The sequence below is a fragment of the Oncorhynchus clarkii genome, chromosome 3 (genome assembly GCF_045791955.1).
Source record: "Oncorhynchus clarkii lewisi isolate Uvic-CL-2024 chromosome 3, UVic_Ocla_1.0, whole genome shotgun sequence".
NCBI lineage: Eukaryota > Metazoa > Chordata > Actinopteri > Salmoniformes > Salmonidae > Oncorhynchus > Oncorhynchus clarkii.
In genome coordinates, this window is record NC_092149.1 from 53,754,766 (window position 1) to 53,775,843 (window position 21,078).

The window sequence follows — 21,078 nt, forward strand, 5'->3', positions numbered from 1 at the left end:
ATGAAATCATATCCAAAATATCGCTATTTTTAAAACAAGCCATAGAAAGTTGGTTGCAATTTCAGTTTAATCCACCAGAAAAGACAGGACAAATATTACAGCAAGTATTATGGTTAAACCATGCACCAAAGTCAAGGGCAGGACAGAAACAAGTTCTCCAAATATAGATTCCCTTGCTCTTGTGTGGTTCGGACGGACCAGTTCATCACTGGGGTCGAGTTCCCAGTCATCAGCACTATCTGCAGTTCCTCTATTCAAATGTCTCTCTCCTAACACACATACGTTGCTGCCACTACTATTATTTTGTATCCGGCTGCTCAGCCACTTTTACCCCTGATTGTATGCATATAACTACCTCATCCATCGCTGAAATCTTTATTGATATTGTTCTTGTACATACTGTATATTGTTTTCTTTATATTGACACTTATCTATTTTCGATATTGCTACTATGCAAGTAACTATTTCGCTGTACCGTTTACACTTTCTGTAGACACCCATCCACTTAGCGAGATGTGGCTGGGGGTTATCGCGTGTCTTTCACATGACACATCAATTTAGACAAGTGTGTCTGGGTAAGCATCATCTAATATTTATACAATATTTTTAACTGGACACTTTCTGTTTACCTGGATTTTTTCCTTGTTGTAGGCTACTACTTTTACCACTTTTAGTCTTAATCTTTACTACACTACTCACAGTGTAGCACATAGCCTCGCTATGTGAATCCTTAAAGAGATGGGTGGGGCTGGCTTAAGAGGATGTGAACCATGCTGAATGGGTGTAGACAAAGAAGAGCTCTCCAGTAGGTGTACCAAATTATTCAAGTGACATTTTCTCAAAAGTGAGTTTACAAGTTTATCAACTTTCAGAGAATTACTTTCCCATTGTTCCTCAAATGCAATGTATGATATACTATTTTGTAGCTCTGTGTTTCTGCTTTTAATCAATGAAAAAAACACAATTCCCAATTTTGCTGCATAACACCAAACCAAAGCGGTCGGTCACATATACTAATTGATTAAAAAAAAAAAAAAAAATGTAATTTTTTAAAGTATAATCTTTGTAAATTATATCATAAATAGGGCCAGAAGAGTTATTTCACACATGCAGCTAACAAAAATGTATGGAAATGTCTGCTCTAACTCAAAATTACAACCAACTAATTGCAGCATTACCGCAAAAATGAAAGAGGCAAATGGAAGGGGGGAAAAGTAAGGAACTTGTCTGTTGGCCCTGCATTAAAGACCAACATTGCCGAAAGAAAATTGTGAAAAATAACATTCCTGGCACATGGTTTATGAACTGATACACAAAACAAAAATGTATTCAAAACAGAGTTTTTCCATTTAAATTATTATACAAAATTCTTGCAACCATTATAACTTTATATATACAGTGCCTTGCGAAATTATTCGGCCCCCTTGAACTTTGCAACCTTTTGCCACATTTCAGGCTTCAAACATAAAGATATAAAACTGTATTTTTTTGTGAAGAATCAACAACAAGTGGGACACAATCATGAAGTGGAACGACATTTATTGGATATTTCAAACTTTTTCAACAAATCAAAAACTGAAAAATTGGGCGTGCAAAATTATTCAGCCCCTTTACTTTCAGTGCAGCAAACTCTCTCCAGAAGTTCAGTGAGGATCTCTGAATGATCCAATGTTGACCTAAATGACTAATGATGATAAATACAATCCCCCTGTGTGTAATCAAGTCTCTGTATAAATGCACCTGCACTGTGATAGTCTCAGAGGTCCGTCAAAAGCGCAGAGAGCATCATGAAGGAACACACCAGGCAGGTCCGAGATACTGTTGTGAAGAAGTTTAAAGCCGGATTTGGATACAAAAAGATTTCCCAAGCTGTAAACATCCCAAGGAGCACTGTGCAAGCGATAATATTGAAATGGAAGGAGTATCAGACCACTGCTAATCTACCAAGACCTGGCCGTCCTTCTAAACTTTCAGCTCATACAAGGAGAAGACTGATCAGAGATGCAGCCAAGAGGCCCATGATCACTCTGGATGAACTGCAGAGATCTACAGCTGAGGTGGGAGACTCTGTCCATAGGACAACAATCAGTCGTATATTGCACAAATCTGGCCTTTATGGAAGAGTGGCAAGAAGAAAGCCATTTCTTAAAGATATCCATAAAAAGTGTTGTTTAAAGTTTGCCACAAGCCACCTGGGAGACACACCAAACATGTGGAAGAAGGTGCTCTGGTCAGATGAAACCAAAATTGAACTTTTTGGCAACAATGCATAACGTTATGTTTGGCGTAAAAGCAACACAGCTGAACACACCATCCCCACTGTCAAACATGGTGGTGGCAGCATCATGGTTTGGGCCTGCTTTTCTTCAGCAGGGACAGGGAAGATGGTTAAAATTGATGGGAAGATGGATGGAGCCAAATACAGGACCATTCTGGAAGAAAACCTGATGGAGTCTGCAAAAGACCTGAGACTGGGACGGAGATTTGTTTTCCAACAAGACAATGATCCAAAACATAAAGCAAAATCTACAATGGAATGGTTCAAAAATAAACATATCCAGGTGTTCGAATGGCCAAGTCAAAGTCCAGACCTGAATCCAATCGAGAATCTGTGGAAAGAACGGAAAACTGCTGTTCACAAATGCTCTCCATCCAACCTCACTGAGCTCGAGCTGTTTTGCAAGGAGGAATGGGGAAAAATGTCATTCTCTCGATGTGCAAAACTGATAGAGACATACCCCAAGCGACTTACAGCTGTAATCGCAGCAAAAGGTGGCGCTACAAAGTATTAACTTAAGGGGGCTGAATAATTTTGCACGCCCAATTTTTCAGTTTTTGATTTGTTAAAAAAGTTTGAAATATCCAATAAATGTCGTTCCACTTCATGATTGTGTCCCACTTGTTGTTGATTCTTCACAAAAAAATACAGTTTTATATCTTTATGTTTGAAGCCTGAAATGTGGCAAAAGGTCGCAAAGTTCAAGGGGGCCGAATACTTTCGCAAGGCACTGTATATACAGTTGAAGTCGGAAGTATACATATACTTAGGTTGGAGTCATTAAAACTCGTTTTTCAACCACTCCACAAATTTCTTAACAAACTATAGTTTTGGCAAGTCGATTAGGACATCTACTTTGTGCATGACACAAGTCATTTTTCCAACAATTGTTGACAGACAGATTATTTCCCTTATAATTCACTGTATCACAATTCCAGTGGGTCAGAAGTTTAAATACACTAAGTTGACTGTGCCTTTAAACAGCTTGGAAATTCCAGAAAATGATGTAATGGCTTTGGAAGCTTCTGATAGGCTAATTGACATGATTTGAGTCAATTGGAGGTGTACCTGTGGATGCATTTCACTGCCTACCTTCAAACTCAGTGCCTCTTTGCTTTACATCATGGGAAAATAAAAATAGACCTCAGAAAAAAAATTGTAGACCTCCACAAGTCTGGTTCATCCTCGGGAGTAATTTCCAAATGCCTGAAGGTACCACGTTCATCTGTACAAACAATAGTATGCAAGTATAACCACCATGGGACCACGCAGCCGTCATACCACTCAGTAAGGAAACACGTTCTGTCTCCTAGAGATGAATGTACATTGGTGCAAAACGTGAAAATCAATCCCAGAACAACAGCAAAGGACCTTGTGAAGATGCTGGAGGAAACAGGTACAAACGTATCTCTATCCACAGTAAAACGAGTCCTATATCGACATAACCTGATAGGCTCTACAGTAAGGAAGAAGCCACTGCTCCAAAACCACCATTAAAAAAAGCCAGACTACGGTTTGCAACTGCACATGGCGACAAAGATCGTACTTTTTGGAGAAACGTCCTCTGGTCTGATGAAACAAAAATAAAACTGTTTTGCCATATTGACCATTGTTATGTTTGGAGGAAAAAGGGGGAGGCTTGCAAGCCAAAGAACACCATCCCAACCATGAAGCATGGGGGTGGCAGCATCATGTTGTGGGGGTGCTTTGCTGCAGAGGGGACTGGTGCACTTTACAAAATAGATGGCATCGGGAGGAGGGAAATTATGTGGAGACATTGTAGCAACATCTCAAGACATCAGTCAGGAAGTTAAAGCTTGGTCGCAAATGGGTCTTCCAAATGGACAATGACCCCAAGCATACTTCCAAAGTTGTGGCAAAATGGCTTTTAGGACAACAAAGTCAAGTTATTGGAGTGGCCATCACAAAGCCCTGACCTCAATCCAATAGAAATTTTGTGGGCAGAACTGAAAAAGCATGTGTGAGCAAGGAGGCCTTCAAATCTGGCTCAGTTACACCAGCTCTGTCAGGAGGAATGGGCCAAAATTCACCCAACTTATTGTGGGAAGCTTGTGGAAGGCTACTTGAAACGTTTGACCCAAGTTAAACAATTTAAACGCAATGCTACCAATTACTAATGTATGTAAGTAATGTATGTATGTATGTAAACTTTTGACCCACTGGGAATGTGATGAAAGTTTGTTTCACATTGTTAAAATAAAGTGGTGTCCTAACTGACCTAAGACAGGGAATTTTTACTAGGATTAAATGTCAGGAATTGTGAAAAACTGAGTTTAAATGTATTTGGCTAAGGTGCATGTAAACTTCTGACTTCAACTGTATACAGTGGGGCAAAAATTATTTAGTCAGCCACCAATTGTGCAACTTCTGTAGTGTAGTGCCTTGCTGTCAGATGCCGAGCAGTTGCCATACCAGGCGGTGATGTAACCAGTGCTCTCGATGGTACAGCTGTATAACTTTTTGAGGATCTGAGGACCCATGCCAAATATTTTCAATCTCCTGAGGGGAAATAGGCATTGTCGTGCCCTCTTCACGACTATCATGGTGTGTTTGGATCATGATAGTTCGTTGGTGATGTGGACACCAAGGAACTTGAAGCTCTCAACCTGCTCCACTACAGCCTCATCGATGAGATTTGGGGCGTGCTCTGTCCTCCTTTTCCTGTAGTCCACAATCATCTCATTTGTCTTGAATCATGTTGAGGGAGAGGGTGTTATGCTTGCACCTATTGGCCAACCACTGTTGTGTCGTCTGCAAACTTAATTATGGTATTTGAGTCATGCTTGGCCATGCTGTCATGGGTGAACAGGGAGTACAGGAGGGGACTCAGCACGCACCCCTGAGGGCCCCCCGTGTTGAGGATCAGCATGGAAGATGTGTTGTTACCTACCCTTCCACCTGTGGGTGGCCCGTCAACACACCTCCAGGCTGTGTAAGGGCTATTTGACCCAGAAGGAGAGTGATGGAGCGCTGCATCAGATGACCTGGCCTCCACAATCACCCGACCTCAACCCAATTAGGATGGTTTGGAAGGAGTTGGACCGCAGAGTGAAGGAAAAGCAGCCAACAATTGCTCATCATATGATGGAACTCCATCAAGAGTGTTGGAAAAGCATTCCAAATGAAGCTGGTTGAGAGAATGCCAAGAGTGTGCAAAGCTGCCATCAAGGCAAAGGGTGGCTACTTTGAAGAATCTCAAATATAAAATATATTTTGATTTGTTCAACACTTTTGGGTCCTACATGATTCCATATGTGTTATTTCATAGTGTTGATGTCTTCACTATTATTCTACAATGTAGAAAATAGTTTTAAAAAAATAAAGAAAACCTTTCAATGAGTAGGTGGCTCCAAACTTTTGACTGGTACTGTATATTTAGAAAAAAATATATGGGGGATTGGAAATTATGTGGACATTTACATTGATGGAAGCCACAATATATCTGCAATATTAAAGCTGACCCCCAAAAGACCATACCACACTGAACATCAGGGGAAATGTATAATGTTTTGAAAATGTAAGGCAACATCCATGCTCACGGAGAATTATTAAACACAATATTAGAATGGGGAATAGCTGAATGGCTGAAAAAAACACTTATGAAAACAGGTCCTTTACATAATTGACAGTCTTGTTCAATCGACTAAGTACTTGGACTGGTCTTTCAGGTGAAGGAAAAATTGTTTCTGTAGGTCCATTGACAAAAAGTGATTGTGAAAAGAAAGGTAGGATGGGTGCAACCTTTCCCTGTAATGTGTGGATCTGTTAATAGAACCTGGCACCTATTAGACGTGGTTATTGGAAAAACATTTGAAAGGTGTGTCCATAGATCGGCATGGGGCTATAAATCAAGTCGTTTCTTGTTGTGTGGAGAGGACTGTATAACAGCCTTTTTTTTACAAGCCAGTGTTCAAACCGCTCCACTTTCAGCCAGGGAGAAAGGCATGTCACTTTGTGATGAATGTTTGTCTTTGTATTGCGCTCCTAACACGGGTTTGCCCCTTGCCATACAATCCATCATGACAAATTGGGTCTCTTTTTGTTGCTTTGAATAATTATTTGACCATTTCTCGACAGTCCCCAAGGTTTGTTGGGTTGCTTTCCCTCAGTTTTTATACAAGGCTGTGAGATGAAGCCTACCATGTGCATTTCAAACCAAAGTTCAGTTCATATGATTAAAGCACCTGCAGCAATGTGTGTGTCTGAGTCTAAACAGGAGAGAGATAAGGTCAGTGGTCTTTTTGTTATAGTGTCCTCTCTTGACAGACAGCCAGCAGCCTGGTCCAGTCATATAGCAGACATTATGATTGGCTCTCTGCATGACATCCAACAATAGCCCTGCAAAGGTCTGGCTGGCTGCCCAGGGGGCTGCAACACGCTACAGCAATCTAAACAGAGGCTTATACACCGACACAGACCTTACATACAGCAGCAGAAAACATACACATGCATACAAACAGGAAAATATACAACGCCAGATAATCTGCTATACAATATACTACACTCCCTGCACAGTCGTATTGATACCTTTAATGGTGATGGAAGTCAAATTGTCCAGGCTTTATTGGATGACTTGAAATGCTATGATGAAAAAAACCCTGTTAAAAATCTAGAATGAGATGACACATACTCCGATCCACCAGTAGATCTGTCTGGTCCAGGTTTGGTTGAAAAACTAATATTGCCAAAGGAATTGGCATGAGTCTTGCTATGTTTTCCCAGTACAGTAAGTTCTTCCACGGTCAATTCCAAAAATACTGTTAAATCGAAGTAACATAATAAGAAAAGTCCCCATCACAATCCGTAAATTGAAGCTAGAGATATCTGTTTTGCATTGAACTGCGTCTCAATCCAGAGTATCCGCCGTTGTCGCACTTCCACATTTGCGGTGAAATGTGGCAGAGCTAGAGCAGTTTTTGTTAGACCGCAAGACATCCCGATAATCGGTCTTCTCACAAAAACGTCTGTAGCGTCCGAATGTTTTGACCTGGAAACTATTATGACCACTCTATGGAAAGGGGAGACTCTCACGTTTTGCCCATCGTTAAGTTTGCAGACGACACAACAGTGCCTGTTCACAGACAACGATGAGACAGCCTATAGGGAGGAGGTCAGAGACCTGGCCGTGTGGTGCCAGAATAATAACCTATCCCTCAACGTAACCAAGACTAAGGAGATGATTGTGGACTACAGGAAAAGGGGGACCGAGCACGCCCCCATTCTCATCGACGGGGCTGTAGTGGAGCAGGTTGAGCGCTTCAAGTTCCTTGGTGTCCACATCAACAAAAAACTAGAATGGTCTAAACACACCAAGACAGTCATGAAGAGGGCACGACAAAGCCTATTCCCCCTCAGGACACTAAAAATATTTGGCATGGGTCCTGAGATCCTTAAAAGGTTCTACAGCTGCAACATCGAGAGCATCCTGGCTGGTTGCATCACTGCCTGGTACGGCAATTGCTCAGCCTCCGACCGCAAGGCACTACAGAGGGTAGTGCATACAGCCCAGTACATCACTGGGGCTAAGCTGCCTGGCATCCAGGACCTCTACACCAGGCGGTGTCAGAGGAAGGCCCTAAAAATTGTCAAAGACCCCAGCCACCCCAATCATAGACTGTTCTCTCTACTACCACATGGCAAGCGGTACCGGAGTGCCAAGTCTAGGACAAAAAGGCTTCTCAACAGTTTTTACACCCAAGCCATAAGACTCCTGAACAGGTAATTAAATGGCTACCCAAACTATTTGCATTGTGTGCCCCCCCTCCAAACCCTCTTTTTATGCTACTGCTACTCTCTGTTTATCATATATGCATAGTCACTTTATTAACTATACATGCATGTACATACTACCTCAATTGGGCCGACCAACCAGTGCTCCCGGACATTGGCTAACCGGGCTATCTGCATTGTGTCCCGCCACCCACAACCCGCCAACCCCTCTTTTACGCTACTGCTACGCTCTGTTCATCATATATGCATAGTCACTTTAACCATATCTGCATGTACATACTACCTTAATCAGCCTGACTAACCGGTGTCTGTATGTAGCCTCACTACATTTATAGCCTCGCTACTGTATATAGCCTGTCTTTTTACTGTTGTTTTATTTCTTTACTTACCTATTGTTCACCTAACACCTTTTTTGCACTATTGGATAGAGCCTGTAAGTAAGCATTTCACTGTAAGGTCTACACCTGTTGTATTCGGCGCACGTGACAAATAAACTTTGATTTGATTTAAACCCCACAAGTGTCAGGGGACTCGTCTGAAGTCAATACCATCGATGTGCCAACTTCTGTTTGTAATGTCCAAACCGTTTGGGCTACAAACTAATGTGACCCTGTGGAAAGGGGAGATTCTCACAAACATGGTGGTGTTCTCTGTTTTGCTCTACAACCCCGACAAGTGTCACCGGTTTTAGAAAATGAAGTACAGTATGAAGATAGTTTTGTGCCTAACCAAAAAAGGGGTTAAATATGTGTAAAAAAAATATATATATATATTTCCTGAGCTTTTTAATATCTCATAGATATAGGACAAACACTTCAAAACCTTGTTTCGAAATTATTTATTTTTTGACTGTATTTTTTGCCATTATGAATGTGTTATTCAATGTGTTTCTCTTGGCTATAGTAGTAAAAGTCCAAATCAATATTTTATCCAAAACAAAATGTTATATATTTTTTTATACCTAAAGGGATCCTAAAATTCTAAATCAAATAGCTAAATGATCCATAGTATTAACCAACATAAAACAATTCTAATTCCAACGGCTTACACACTTAAGAATTAAGGCACATTCTGTTCTTTGTTCCATTATGGCCCCCAGTCTCCAAACACTTAGACGAGTCAATCACTTAGCTATGAATTTAAAAGAGTAACCTTTTATTGCCATTTTACTTAATCAACTTAAAATTGCAATGTGTCACCTGTAGGCATTGCTTAGTGAAATTCAGTGGCACTGGAACACATAATTACACTGTAGGACTGTTAAAGTGAGTCTATAAGAGCTGTTCAGACCATACTTCCTGACTGCTGCTGTGTACTCTCTCTCTCTCTCTCTCTCTCTGTTTCTCTCGCTCTCTCCATCTCTGTTTTTCTCTCTCAGCTTCATGCTCCCTAGCTCACCCCACTTTTTGCTGTTGACTTCAGCCCGCTTCCATGGCAACTAAAAGCCCCTGTCTCTCAATCAAGTTGGATTTGATTTTGGACATTTTTAGATGCCTTCAATTGCAGCAATTATGTTTGTATTCAAAAAACACTATAATGAGAAATATTATTAACACAATGTCATTTGGCTGTTGAGTCACCTGCATGTTGCTTGGAATTTGGCTGTAGTTTTGGTTGTAGTCACTCAGGCTCGCTACATCTGCTGGCAATGAACTCTTTCATGGCTGGACTACTAATGCTACTCTGTACAGTTAAGGCTTAGATGCATTGGATATTATTCTCATTGAATTAGGTCTAGCACTGCACATTGTAGAAAAAAATAGGGCACATTTTCTGTGACTGCCTGCAGAATCAGGGACAAATGTAATGTAAGATTTGAATGCATTGGGGCATAATGTAGCTGAGAATTCATGAGACATGAGCTTAGAAATGGTTCAGTCTAAATAGCCACTAGAGGACTTTATGTTTTACAAATTGCCAGCTGAATGTGATGTCACATAATAACGTCCTCCCAAATAAAATTTGTGCTGAAGTCAGGAAAGAAATGGATTGGAAAGTGACAAACCGCATGGTATTTTTCACTAATCAGTGTCTGTATCTGTGTGTGGTGGCATTGCTGGCAGACCTTGTGCTACTGTGATGTATTTGTCCTCCACCACTGAAAGAAAGCCCCTCTTTAGTGTTAACTTTTCAAGTTAAAGAGAGATGAGGTGTACTTGTCCTATGTCTCATACAAGAAAGAATAGGCTTTCCAGGTTGACTTGTGGGGTTTTGAGTGGAAAGTTACAACAGAGAGCAATAATAACCTTTTGTCTCAAATACATTCTTAGGTCAGTTTATTCAATAGAGGAGATACTGTATATGGAATGCAAACAGGCTGTGACTGGAATATAGTGTGCCTCCACAGAGAAATAAGACATTTACAGTTGAAGTCGGACGTTTACATACACTTAGGTTGGAGTCATTAAAACTTGTTTTTCAACCACTCCACAAATGTCTTGTTAACAATCTATAGTTTGGGCAAGTCGGTTAGGACATCTACTTTGTGCATGACACAAGTCATTTTTCCAACAATTGTTTACAGACAGATTATTTCACTTATAATTCACTGTATCACAATTCCAGGGGGTCAGAAGTTTACATACATTAAGTTGACTGTGCCTTTAAACAGCTTGGAAAATTCCAGAAAATTATCTCATGGCTTTGGAAGCTTCTGATATGCTAATTGACATCATTTGAGTCAAATGGAGGTGTACCTGTGGATGTATTTCAAGGCCTACCTTCAAACTCAGTGCCTCTTTGCTTGATATCATGGGAAAATCAAATGAAATCAGCCAAGACCTCCACAAGTCTGGTTCATCCTTGGGAGTAATTTCCAAATGCCTGAAGGTACCACGTTCATCTGTACAAACAATAGTACGCAAGTATAAACACCATGGGACCACGCAGCCGTCATACCGTTTAGGTGGGAGACGCGTTCTTTCTCCTAGAAATAAACGTGCTTTGGTGCAAATCAATCCCAGAACAACAGCAAAGGACCTTGTGAAGATGCTGGAGGAAACATGTACAAAAGTATCTATATCCACAGTAAAACGTGTTCTATATCGACATAACCTGAAAGGCCACTCAGCAAGGAAGAAGCCACTACTCCAAAACCACTATAAGATCTACGGTTTGCAACTGCACATGGCAACAAAGATCGTACTTTTTGGAGAAATGTCCTCTGGTCTGATGAAACAAAAATAGAACTGTTTGGCCATAATGACCATTGTTATGTTTTGAGGAAAAAGGGGGATGCTTGCAAGACGAAGAACACCATCCCAACTGTGAAGCACGGGGGTGGCAGCATCATGTTGTGGGGGTGCTTTGCTGCAAGAGGGACTGGTGCACTTAAAAAAAATAGATGGCATCAGGAGGAAGGAAGATTATGCGAATATATTGAAGCAACATCTCAAGACATCAGTCAGGAAGTTAAAGCTTGGTCGCAAATGGGTCTTCCAAATGGATAATGACCACCAGCATACTTCCAAAGTTGTGGCAAAATGGCTTAAGGACAACAAAGTCAAGGTATTGGAGTGGCCATCACAAAGCCTTGACCTCAATCCAATATAAATTTTGTGGGCAGAACTGAAAAAGCGTGTGAGAGCAAGGAGGCCTACAAACCTGACTCAGTTACACCAGATCTGTCAGGAGGAATGGGCCAAAATTCCCCCAACTTATTGTGGGAAGCTTGTGGTAGGCTACCTGAAACGTTTGACCCAAGTAAAACAATTTAAAGGCATTGCTACTAAATAATAATTGAGTGTATGTAAACTTCTGACCCACTGGGAATGTGATAAAATAAATAAAAGCTGAAATAAATCATTCTCTCTGCTATTATTCTGACATTTCACATTGTTAAAATAAAGTGGTGATCCTGACTGACTTAAAACAGAGAATTTTTACTAGGATTAAATGTCAGGAATTGTGAAATACTGAGTTTAAATGTATTTGGCTAAGGTGTATGTAAACTTCCGACTTCAACTGTACAACATTCTGAGAGCGTCTTAGATTGATGCTTTGATATTGCTAGCGTTCTCAATGTCAAGAATATCGTGACGAAAGACATCTAGAAAATAGGAAAACGGGGCCAGAGGGAGAGCAGACTGTTTCTATTTTTAGTTTGGTCAGGGTGTGATGTGGGTGGGTGTTCTATGTTTTGTTCTATGTTTGTATTTCTATGTGTTTGGCCTGGTATGGGTCCCAATCAGAGGCAGCTGTCAATCGTTGTCTCTGATTGAGAACCATACTTAGGCAGCCTGGTTTCCCCCTTGAGTTGTGGGTAGTTGTTTTCTGTGTATCACAGAACTGTTTCGTTCTCGTTATTCCTTGTTGTTATTTTGTTTAGTGTTCAGTTTTGATTAAATTTACAACACGAACACTTACCACGCTGCGTTTTGGTCTACTCTTTCCTCCACCAACGACAACCATTACAGAAAGGAGAGAATAAGGGAAGGATTTAGGGGGAGAATGGAATTACAATAATCACTGTCTGATGAAGGGAGAGTGAGGATAAGGCAGGTATAGAATAGAAAGATTGAGAGCGGTTTCTGATGGTAATCACTGCCAAAAAGGAACAATATAAACTGTCTGAGATTCTAGCAGATTAAAAACAATTTGTCTTTTAAACAGACATGGGGGACAGGTACTGTAGGATATTGAAGAGTTCAGCATGAACAGGACTCTATCTACTGATATGAATCTGTGTAATTTTTACAGGGCGCAGAAGTTTAGCATCATTTTGATGCTATTTCTAAAATAAGTGATCATTATGTAAAACAAAAGTTGTTCTAAACTTTTTGTACTTTCTACATGGAATCGGTTCTCTTACAGTTGAAGCCAGTTTCAAACAGTTTTTGAATCCCAGACTAGCTTTAATAGAAAACATGTTTTTCACTGTGTGATAAGCTGTTGATTCCAGTGCCTACGCTAATACACACCACAATCTCACCATATTCCACTTATGGTTTTAGCTATATATCATGAGGCCTACAGACTGATTTTATCCAGGTGATATCTGAGACCTTCATTTAGTCAGGTTAATGTGTCTGGTGGCAAGACTCTGTCAGTGTGTTTAAAGGCAGAGATATATGTTGAGAATTGATCCGAATACAGGTTTTCACCCATCACCCGTACTTGCCAGAATGAAACCAACCTGTGACCAAACCAGATTTGTAAAGCATTGATTATGCCTTGATACTGTATACTATCACGTCATGTGTGGGCGGGTAAATATATCACAAATGTAAGAGCAATGATAACCTAAGAAAATCCCTTATACAGTGCCTTGCAAAAGTATTCATCCCCCTTGCCGTTTTCCCTATTTTGTTGCATTACAACCTGTAATTTAAATGGATTTTTATTTGGATTTCATGTTAAAAAAAAATCTAAAAAACTTTGAAGTGGTGCATGCATATGTTATCATCCCCATTGCTATGATGCCCCTAAATAAGATCTGGTGCAACTAATTACCTTCAGAAGTCACATAATTAGTTAAATAACGTCCACCTGTGTGCAATCTAAGTGTCACATGATCTCAGTATATATACAGCTGTTCTGAAAGGCCCCCGATTCTGCAACACCACTAAGCAAGGGGCACCACCAAGCAAGCGGCACCATGAAGACCAAGGAGCTCTCCAAACAGGTCAGGGACAAAGATGTGGAGTACAGATCAAGGTTGGGTTATAAAAAAAATATCTGAAACTTTGAACATCCCACGGAGCACCATTAAAGCCATTATTAAAAAATTGAAAGAATATGGCACCATAACAAACCTGCCGAGAGGGCCGCCCACCAAAACTCACGGACCAGGCAAGGAGGGGATTCATCAGAGAGGCGACAAAGAGACAAAAGATAACCATGAAGGAGCTCCACAGCGGAGATTGGAATTAGTAGTCCATAGGACCACTTTAAGCCGTACACTCCACAGAGCTGGGCTTTACGGAAGAGTGGCCAGAAAAAAGACATTGCTTAAAGAAAGAAATAACCAAACACGTTTGTTGTTCTCCAAAAGGCATGTGGGAGACTCCCCAAACATATGGAAGAAGGTACTCTGATCAGATTAGACTAAAATTGAGCTTTTGGCCATCAAGGAAAACACTATGTCTGTCGCAAACCCACCACCTCTCATCACCCCAAGAACAACATCCCCACAGTGAAGCATGGTGGTGGCAGCATCATGCTGTGGGGATGTTTTTCATCGGCAGGGACTAGGAACCTGGTCAGAATTGAAGGAATGATGGATGGCGCTAAATACAGGGAAATTCTTGAGGGAAACCTGTTTCAGTTTTCCAGAGATGTGAGACTGGGACGAAGGTTCACCCGAGGTACACTCGAGTGGTTTAAGGGGAAACATTTAAATGTCTTGGAATGGCCTAGTCAAAGCCCAGACCTCAATCCAATTGAAAATCTTTCATATGACTTAAAGATTGCTGTACACCAGCGGAACCCATCCAACTTGAAGGAGCTGGAGCAATTTTGCATTGAAGAAAGGGCAAAAATCCCAATGGCTAGATGTGCCAAGCTTATAGAGACATACCCCAAGAGACTTGCAGCTGTAATTGCTGCAAAAGTTGGCTCTACAAAAGTATTGACTTTGTGGGGGTGAATAGTTATGCACGCTCAAGTTTTTTGTTTTTTTTGTCTTATTTCTTGTTTGTTTCACAATAAAAAAATATTTAGCATCTTCAAAGTGTTTTTTATGTTGTGTAAATCAAATGATACAAACCCCCCAAAAACTATTTTAATTCCAGGTTCTAAGGCAACAAAATAGGAAAAATGCCAAGGCGGTGAATACTTTCGCAAGCCACTGTACACTTCAGTACCAACCACCTTTTCTAATGTATAGACGCAAACGGACACCACAGTCTAGTACCTCCATAATGTCTGAAATCTTTGAATGGCTGAAAAATATGAGGATGTTATACAGTATATGAGTGTGAGATTTCAGTTGACTCAGTAATAGCACCATGACAGCAGTTCATTATTTTCCCCATAGATGCTACCATTTTCACTCCAGAGAGCTATGTTCCCTTCACCAGCATATCACTCTGTCATAGAGAGCAGGCGGACAGAGCATTGCCAAAGCCAGAGCTGCCCTGGGCCAGGGAGACACACACCATCTCACACCATCACTACCTCTATTCTACTATTAACGTGATTTTGTCCTGTTTTAGCTTTAAAGGGACATTTGTCCATGCAAGTTTAATGCTGAGGATAATACATAACTGCAAACACATGAGTCGACTGAGAGAAATCTGTTCTTAAACCTAAAATATAGGCTAGACATCTAAGTGGATTCTTATTTGCATACAGCGGGAGACACCAAATGGCACCCTATTCCCTGTTTCGTGCACTACTTTTAACCAGAGGCACTCTATATAGTGCACTACTTTTGACCAGAGTCCTATGGGCCCTGTTTAAAATCAGTGTGCTATATAGAGAATATGGTGCCCTTTGAGTTGCACACATATTATACTGTTGACTTACACTGTAGTCATTTAATCAGTTTGATACCAAGGGGGCTCTTTAACCACATGATTTGTTTCCACGGAGAATAGCCCAAGATGCAAATCACCAGGGGCTCATTCTGGAGCATTTGCTCTCATAAATAGCATGCAGGGATGTGTCCTCAGCTCACTGCAGTGTCATTAAACAGGTGCTTGCCAAGGTCGCTTGTCATGTGCAGGAGCATAACAAAGAGCCTGTAATGTCTCTGTCTGAGGCAAAGATTTAAAGCAAGAATTAAACAGACAAGCATTTTGAAGTGAACACCTTTCTTAAACTGCCTCAGTGCAGCTCTGTATTAATGACAAGTCAGAATATATTTGTCCTGGTTCTTTTCTCTCTCTCTATCTCTCCCTCTCTCTCCTCTCTCTCTCTCTCTCTCTCTCTGTCTCTCTCTCTCTCTCTCTCTCTCTCTCTGATAGATTAAAAGTCAATCGTTTAAAATATATGCCTACTGGATTGGAAAAATGTTGCTTGTAAAATGCTTTTTAGTGACGGATGGACAAAAAGATCAAGTCAGGTCAATCATGTTTATTTTGTGTTCTCTTTTGTTGCCTGCGCGCTCTCAGTATAGTGCAGTGTTCTAATAATGATATGGGTTTCATATGGTGGGAATCTGAAAGTCCTTTGATGTGCCACTTACAATGTCACTACTTTAATACGCTTTTGTGCTACAGATTTCATGTCAAAATGAGCATCTCAGTGATATATTGAACATGCAGTATTTTTATGTGGCCTTGTTTAATAAATGAGGTCCATTCTGTTAATAAGCCTTACGAAAAAAGATTGCAGCCAGAGTGCAGTATAACGGCAGTGCACTGCAGTATAACTACAGTCAGAGTGCAGCATAACTGCAGTATGCTACAAATACTGCGTCCATAATAACACTGTTCTTTTTTACTGCAGTTTAACAGTCGACTGCAGTTAATGCACTTTAATGCACAGTTAATGCACTTTTACTGCCGTTTCAAAACGGCTATCTTTTTTTGTAAGGGCACGGTTGAAGTTGGAAATGTGTGCAGCAGAGTCTTATAACCATTTACTACCTCTGACCCATCATTAAAGTGTTTTGTAAAGCATAAGGGCATGCCTATAAAGTGGGTAGTTCTATGCCAAGTATCCTGAGTGTAGCCGAAGCACTAGCAACATGCACTTTGTTTTAGTCTGTTGTGGCTAAGACAGTAATTGCCCAATTATGCCAACTGCAGACATTTCTAAACTCTAAACCATCACAACCACTTATTAATAAGAATGTAAGCTATATGACTGCACCAAATCAATGTGTAGTGTCAGTTGATCTGTGTTTAGTGAAGATATTACAGGTTTGGTGTCAGAGTTCTCTAAATACACTGAATGGGGATGCACTCTTTCTAGGACCTCAGGAGGAGTATGACACTTTGCAGTTGGCAGCATTTAACCATTTCCTTAATGCATTAGTGTAAGGCCTTGTGTGAGAGATAGTGATTCAATAAGACTTCATTCTTTCAAACCTCAGAGTAGATTCTCTCTCAGGACTTCTGATACAGGTACTTCATTCTATAAACTGAAATGTATAGACTTCAATTCAATTAGCCATCCAAAAGATCAATAGACTTGTTCAATGTCGCCAAGTTGTTTTTTGAGCAGCTTAGAACTCATAGAATTCTGTTTAAGCATTTTCTTTTAAAGTACACACTCCTGCGTTAAAGCAAAATTTAGTCTAGATGCAGTACAAAGGCATAACTCTAATCAAATGCTGTTGGTTATAACTGCTGAGTACTGATTTTAGAGAAACTCTTAACACGGCCTTTTGATAAAACTTTGACTTATTTTATTTCTCAGAAGGGTGTACTCTCTGATTCTATTAAGACCTATCTGTTTGTTCTGGCGTTAAGATATTCCTCTGTCTCTGTTTTTCAGATGTAAATGGAGAAGCAGAAGTGTCAAGAAGAAAAACAGGACATCTGCACGGCTGCAAACCGGATTTGCGTTAAAAGGCAAACAACAACATCCCACCACTTTCCTCTAATGCAATCCATAACTGACAATTAATGTCAAGCAGCACATCGGTGCAGCATTATGCTGCCTTGCTGGAAGGAACACTGCTAATGGAAAGAAAACCTTATAAGATTCAATGCATTAAATACATATAAATGCAGCAGAATGCCTTCAAAAGTCTCATGCTTGTACGTGTTGACAGTCGTTTGCTGGGCAAGTGCTCTTTGGTACTTGGGTATATCCCGCCCGACATCCTCCTATGTCAGTGGGCAGATGTCTTTGCCGATCCGGAAGACTGTGAAAACCCTTAAGAACACTACGTTCAGCAACATCCGGACGCGAACGCTGAACCCACACGCCTTCGACTTTGTCATCAACGAGCCTAAGAAATGTGAGACCAACACGCCCTTCCTGGTCATCCTGATCAGCACCACACACAAAGACTTTGATGCTCGTCAGGCCATCCGGGAGACCTGGGGCGATGAGAGCACCTACAGCGACATCCGCATCATCACCCTCTTCCTGCTGGGCCGCAACACGGACGCCGTCCTCAACCAGATGGTGGAACAGGAGAGCCAGATCTTCCACGACATTGTGGTGGAGGACTTCATAGACTCGTACCACAACCTCACCCTCAAGACCCTGATGGGCATGCGCTGGGTGGCCACCTTCTGCTCCCAGGCCCAGTACGTCATGAAGACGGACAGTGACATCTTCGTCAACATGGACAATCTGGTCTACAAGCTTCTGAAGCCCACCACCAAGCCCAAGAGGAGGTACTTCACGGGCTACGTCATCAACGGCGGTCCCATCAGAGACATGCGCAGTAAGTGGTACATGCCCAGAGACCTGTACCCCGAGGCTAAGTACCCCCCGTTCTGCTCGGGCACGGGGTACGTGTTCTCAGTGGACGTGGCTGAGCTGATCTATAAGACCTCTCTGCACACCAGACTGCTCCACCTGGAGGATGTGTACGTGGGACTGTGTCTGAGGAAGCTGGGCATTCACCCCTATCAGAACAGTGGCTTCAATCACTGGAAAATGGCCTACAGCCTGTGCAGGTACCGTCGTGTTATCACTGTCCATCAGATCTCACCGGAAGAAATGCACCGAATCTGGAATGACATGTCTAGCAAGAAACACCTCAGATGCTAGTGGCACCTGAGGACAACTCAACTTGGACTCTTCTTCATTTTCTGACAGCATTATGTTCTCTGTGGGCTACTAGCATACTACTGGATCCACTCTGTAGCTGTTGGGTGCATGAAGCTTGTAAAGCGCATGTTCTCATTCAAACACACACTAAAATCGTCTTGTTGCTAGTCATTTTGTAATCTGTCTAGAATTCCAACTATAGACTTCACAAACTCATTTTGATGAACATTTACTCTCTAATGTACATTTTTTAAAGTAACATTTACAGGTGAAACCAGAGAGTTATTATTGAAAGAAAAAAACTATTTATTTGTCAGTGTAAATCTATATACTTTATGTCAAGTTCTCATGCTGTTTTGGGGGATGCCGGTATTTCCTTACAGCGGGACAAAGCCTCACCCACATCATGTCTCATCCCTCCTACCAATCTTATGGCTGGTCAACTACTGTACACACAATAATACATACAATTTGAAATGGCAAATAACGCTGCAACAATGACAACAAACATAGACCAAGTGTGAATGTTGTTGGTTGTTTTCATATTGTTGCCATTTATTAAGAAATTAAGACATCTCTGCTGGATGGTATTCAACACTGTCGGTAGTGATGTTCACTACTGCAGTGTTCAAAACTACATGTGTGGGTAAAACAGATGCTATACATTTTTATTTTCCTGGGTATTTCTTGTTTAAATATCGGTGTAAATGTAGGCTAACTGCCACTTCTTCGGGAAAGAAACATTTCGATGTAATTTATATCTTTTTTTACTCTATTATTTTTCTTACGGTGTACTTTAAGTAATTAATGGTGTCATGCTACAGGCTTCTGATAAAACTGGCTTCTATTACTTTATACTGTACGTAGAGAGCTGATTCATTAACAATTCATTACCGCTACCAAGTCTCAACAGGCATAAATATCATCTTGTGCAAGTGACAATTTACATAGCAACAACTATCTACATTCACAAATGAATGTAATATCATGTCTATTTGGCATATCTTTACTGAAGCACTGCTTTTGAAGTAATGTGAAATAATTATATTTTCTAGAACTTGGATGGCTGTTATGGTCCAAATGTAATTCAAGTATTTTTTTTAAAGTCTAGTATTATACTGAACAAAAATATAAATGCAACATGCAACAATTTCCCAGATTTTACTGAGTAACAGTTCATATAAGGAAATCAGTCAATTTAAATAAATTCATTAGGCCCTAATCTACGGATTTCACGACTGGGAAAACAGATAAAAAAAAGGTAGGGGTGTTGATCAGAAAACCAGTCAGTATCTGGTGTGACCACCATTTGCCTCATGCAGCGCGACACATCTCCTTTGCATAGAGTTGATCAGGCTGTTGACTGTGGTCTGTGGAATGTTGTCCCAATCCTCTTCAATGGCTGTGCAAAGTTGCTGGATATTGGTGGGAACTGGAACACACGGTCGTACAAGTCGATTCAGAGCATCCCAAACATGCTCAATGAGTGACATGTCTGGTGAGTACAGTATGCAGTCCATGTGGAAGAACTGGACATTTTCAGCTTCCAGGACTTGTGTACAGATCCTTGCGACAGGGGGCTGTGCATTATCATACTGAAACATATGGGGATGGCGGTGGATGAATGGCACAACAATGGACCTCAGGATCATTTAATGGTATTTCTGTGCATTCAAATTGCCATCGATAAAATGTGATTGTGTTCGTTGTCCGTAGCTTATGCCTGCCCATACCATAACCCCACGCCACCATGGGGTACTCTGTTCACAAAGCTGACATCGGCACACGCTTGCCCACACAACGCCATACACATGGCCTGCGGGTGTGAGGCCATTTGAACATCCTGACAAATTCTCTAAAACAAAGTTTGAGGCGGCTTATGGTAGAGAAATGAACATTAAATTATATTTGTATTGTCCCCAGCACAAGGTGCACATGTGTAACAGCAATTTATTGATATCCCACACCTGTCAGGTGGATGGATTATCTTGGCAAAGGAGAAATTCTCACTAATAGGGATGTAAACCAATTTGTGCAAAATCATTTTGAGTTATACGCTTTTTTGTGCGTATGGAAACATGGGACCAACACCTTTTGCGTTTATGTTTTTGTTCAGTGTATAAGCTATTGTGACATTTGACTGTGAAAGTTTAAAGATCCATCCTGAAGGGGTTGTTGTGACATACAGTGTGTTTTATTTACATAAAAAAATATATACATACTTGAAAATAATAAATCCTATTCAATGCCTTGTATACTTGTTGACCCTAATGATGCATTCATGTCGATGACATTTGTTTTATGGGGTTTAGATTTGTTGAATTACAGCTACTTGTATGGATTTTCATGTTCATCAAATGTGTATTTGTCAACCAACTCGAGTACCATCCACAAATTACTCCCAGCAACAAATATTTTTCTTTATATTTCCA

General features: G+C 40.8%; 1 protein-coding gene across 1 annotated transcript in view; it reads left to right on the plus strand.

The window, feature by feature from the left end:
- The window catches only part of LOC139406017 (beta-1,3-galactosyltransferase 1-like), a 111,397-nt gene extending 90,556 nt beyond the window's left edge, over positions 1-20,841 (plus strand). The window contains exon 2 of the mRNA XM_071148479.1: positions 17,414-20,841. Coding sequence (XP_071004580.1) covers positions 17,657-18,646 — 990 coding nt within the window. The 5' untranslated portion in view covers positions 17,414-17,656 and the 3' untranslated portion in view covers positions 18,647-20,841. The remainder of the gene's footprint in view (positions 1-17,413) is intronic.
- Positions 20,842-21,078: the final 237 nt, after the last annotated feature.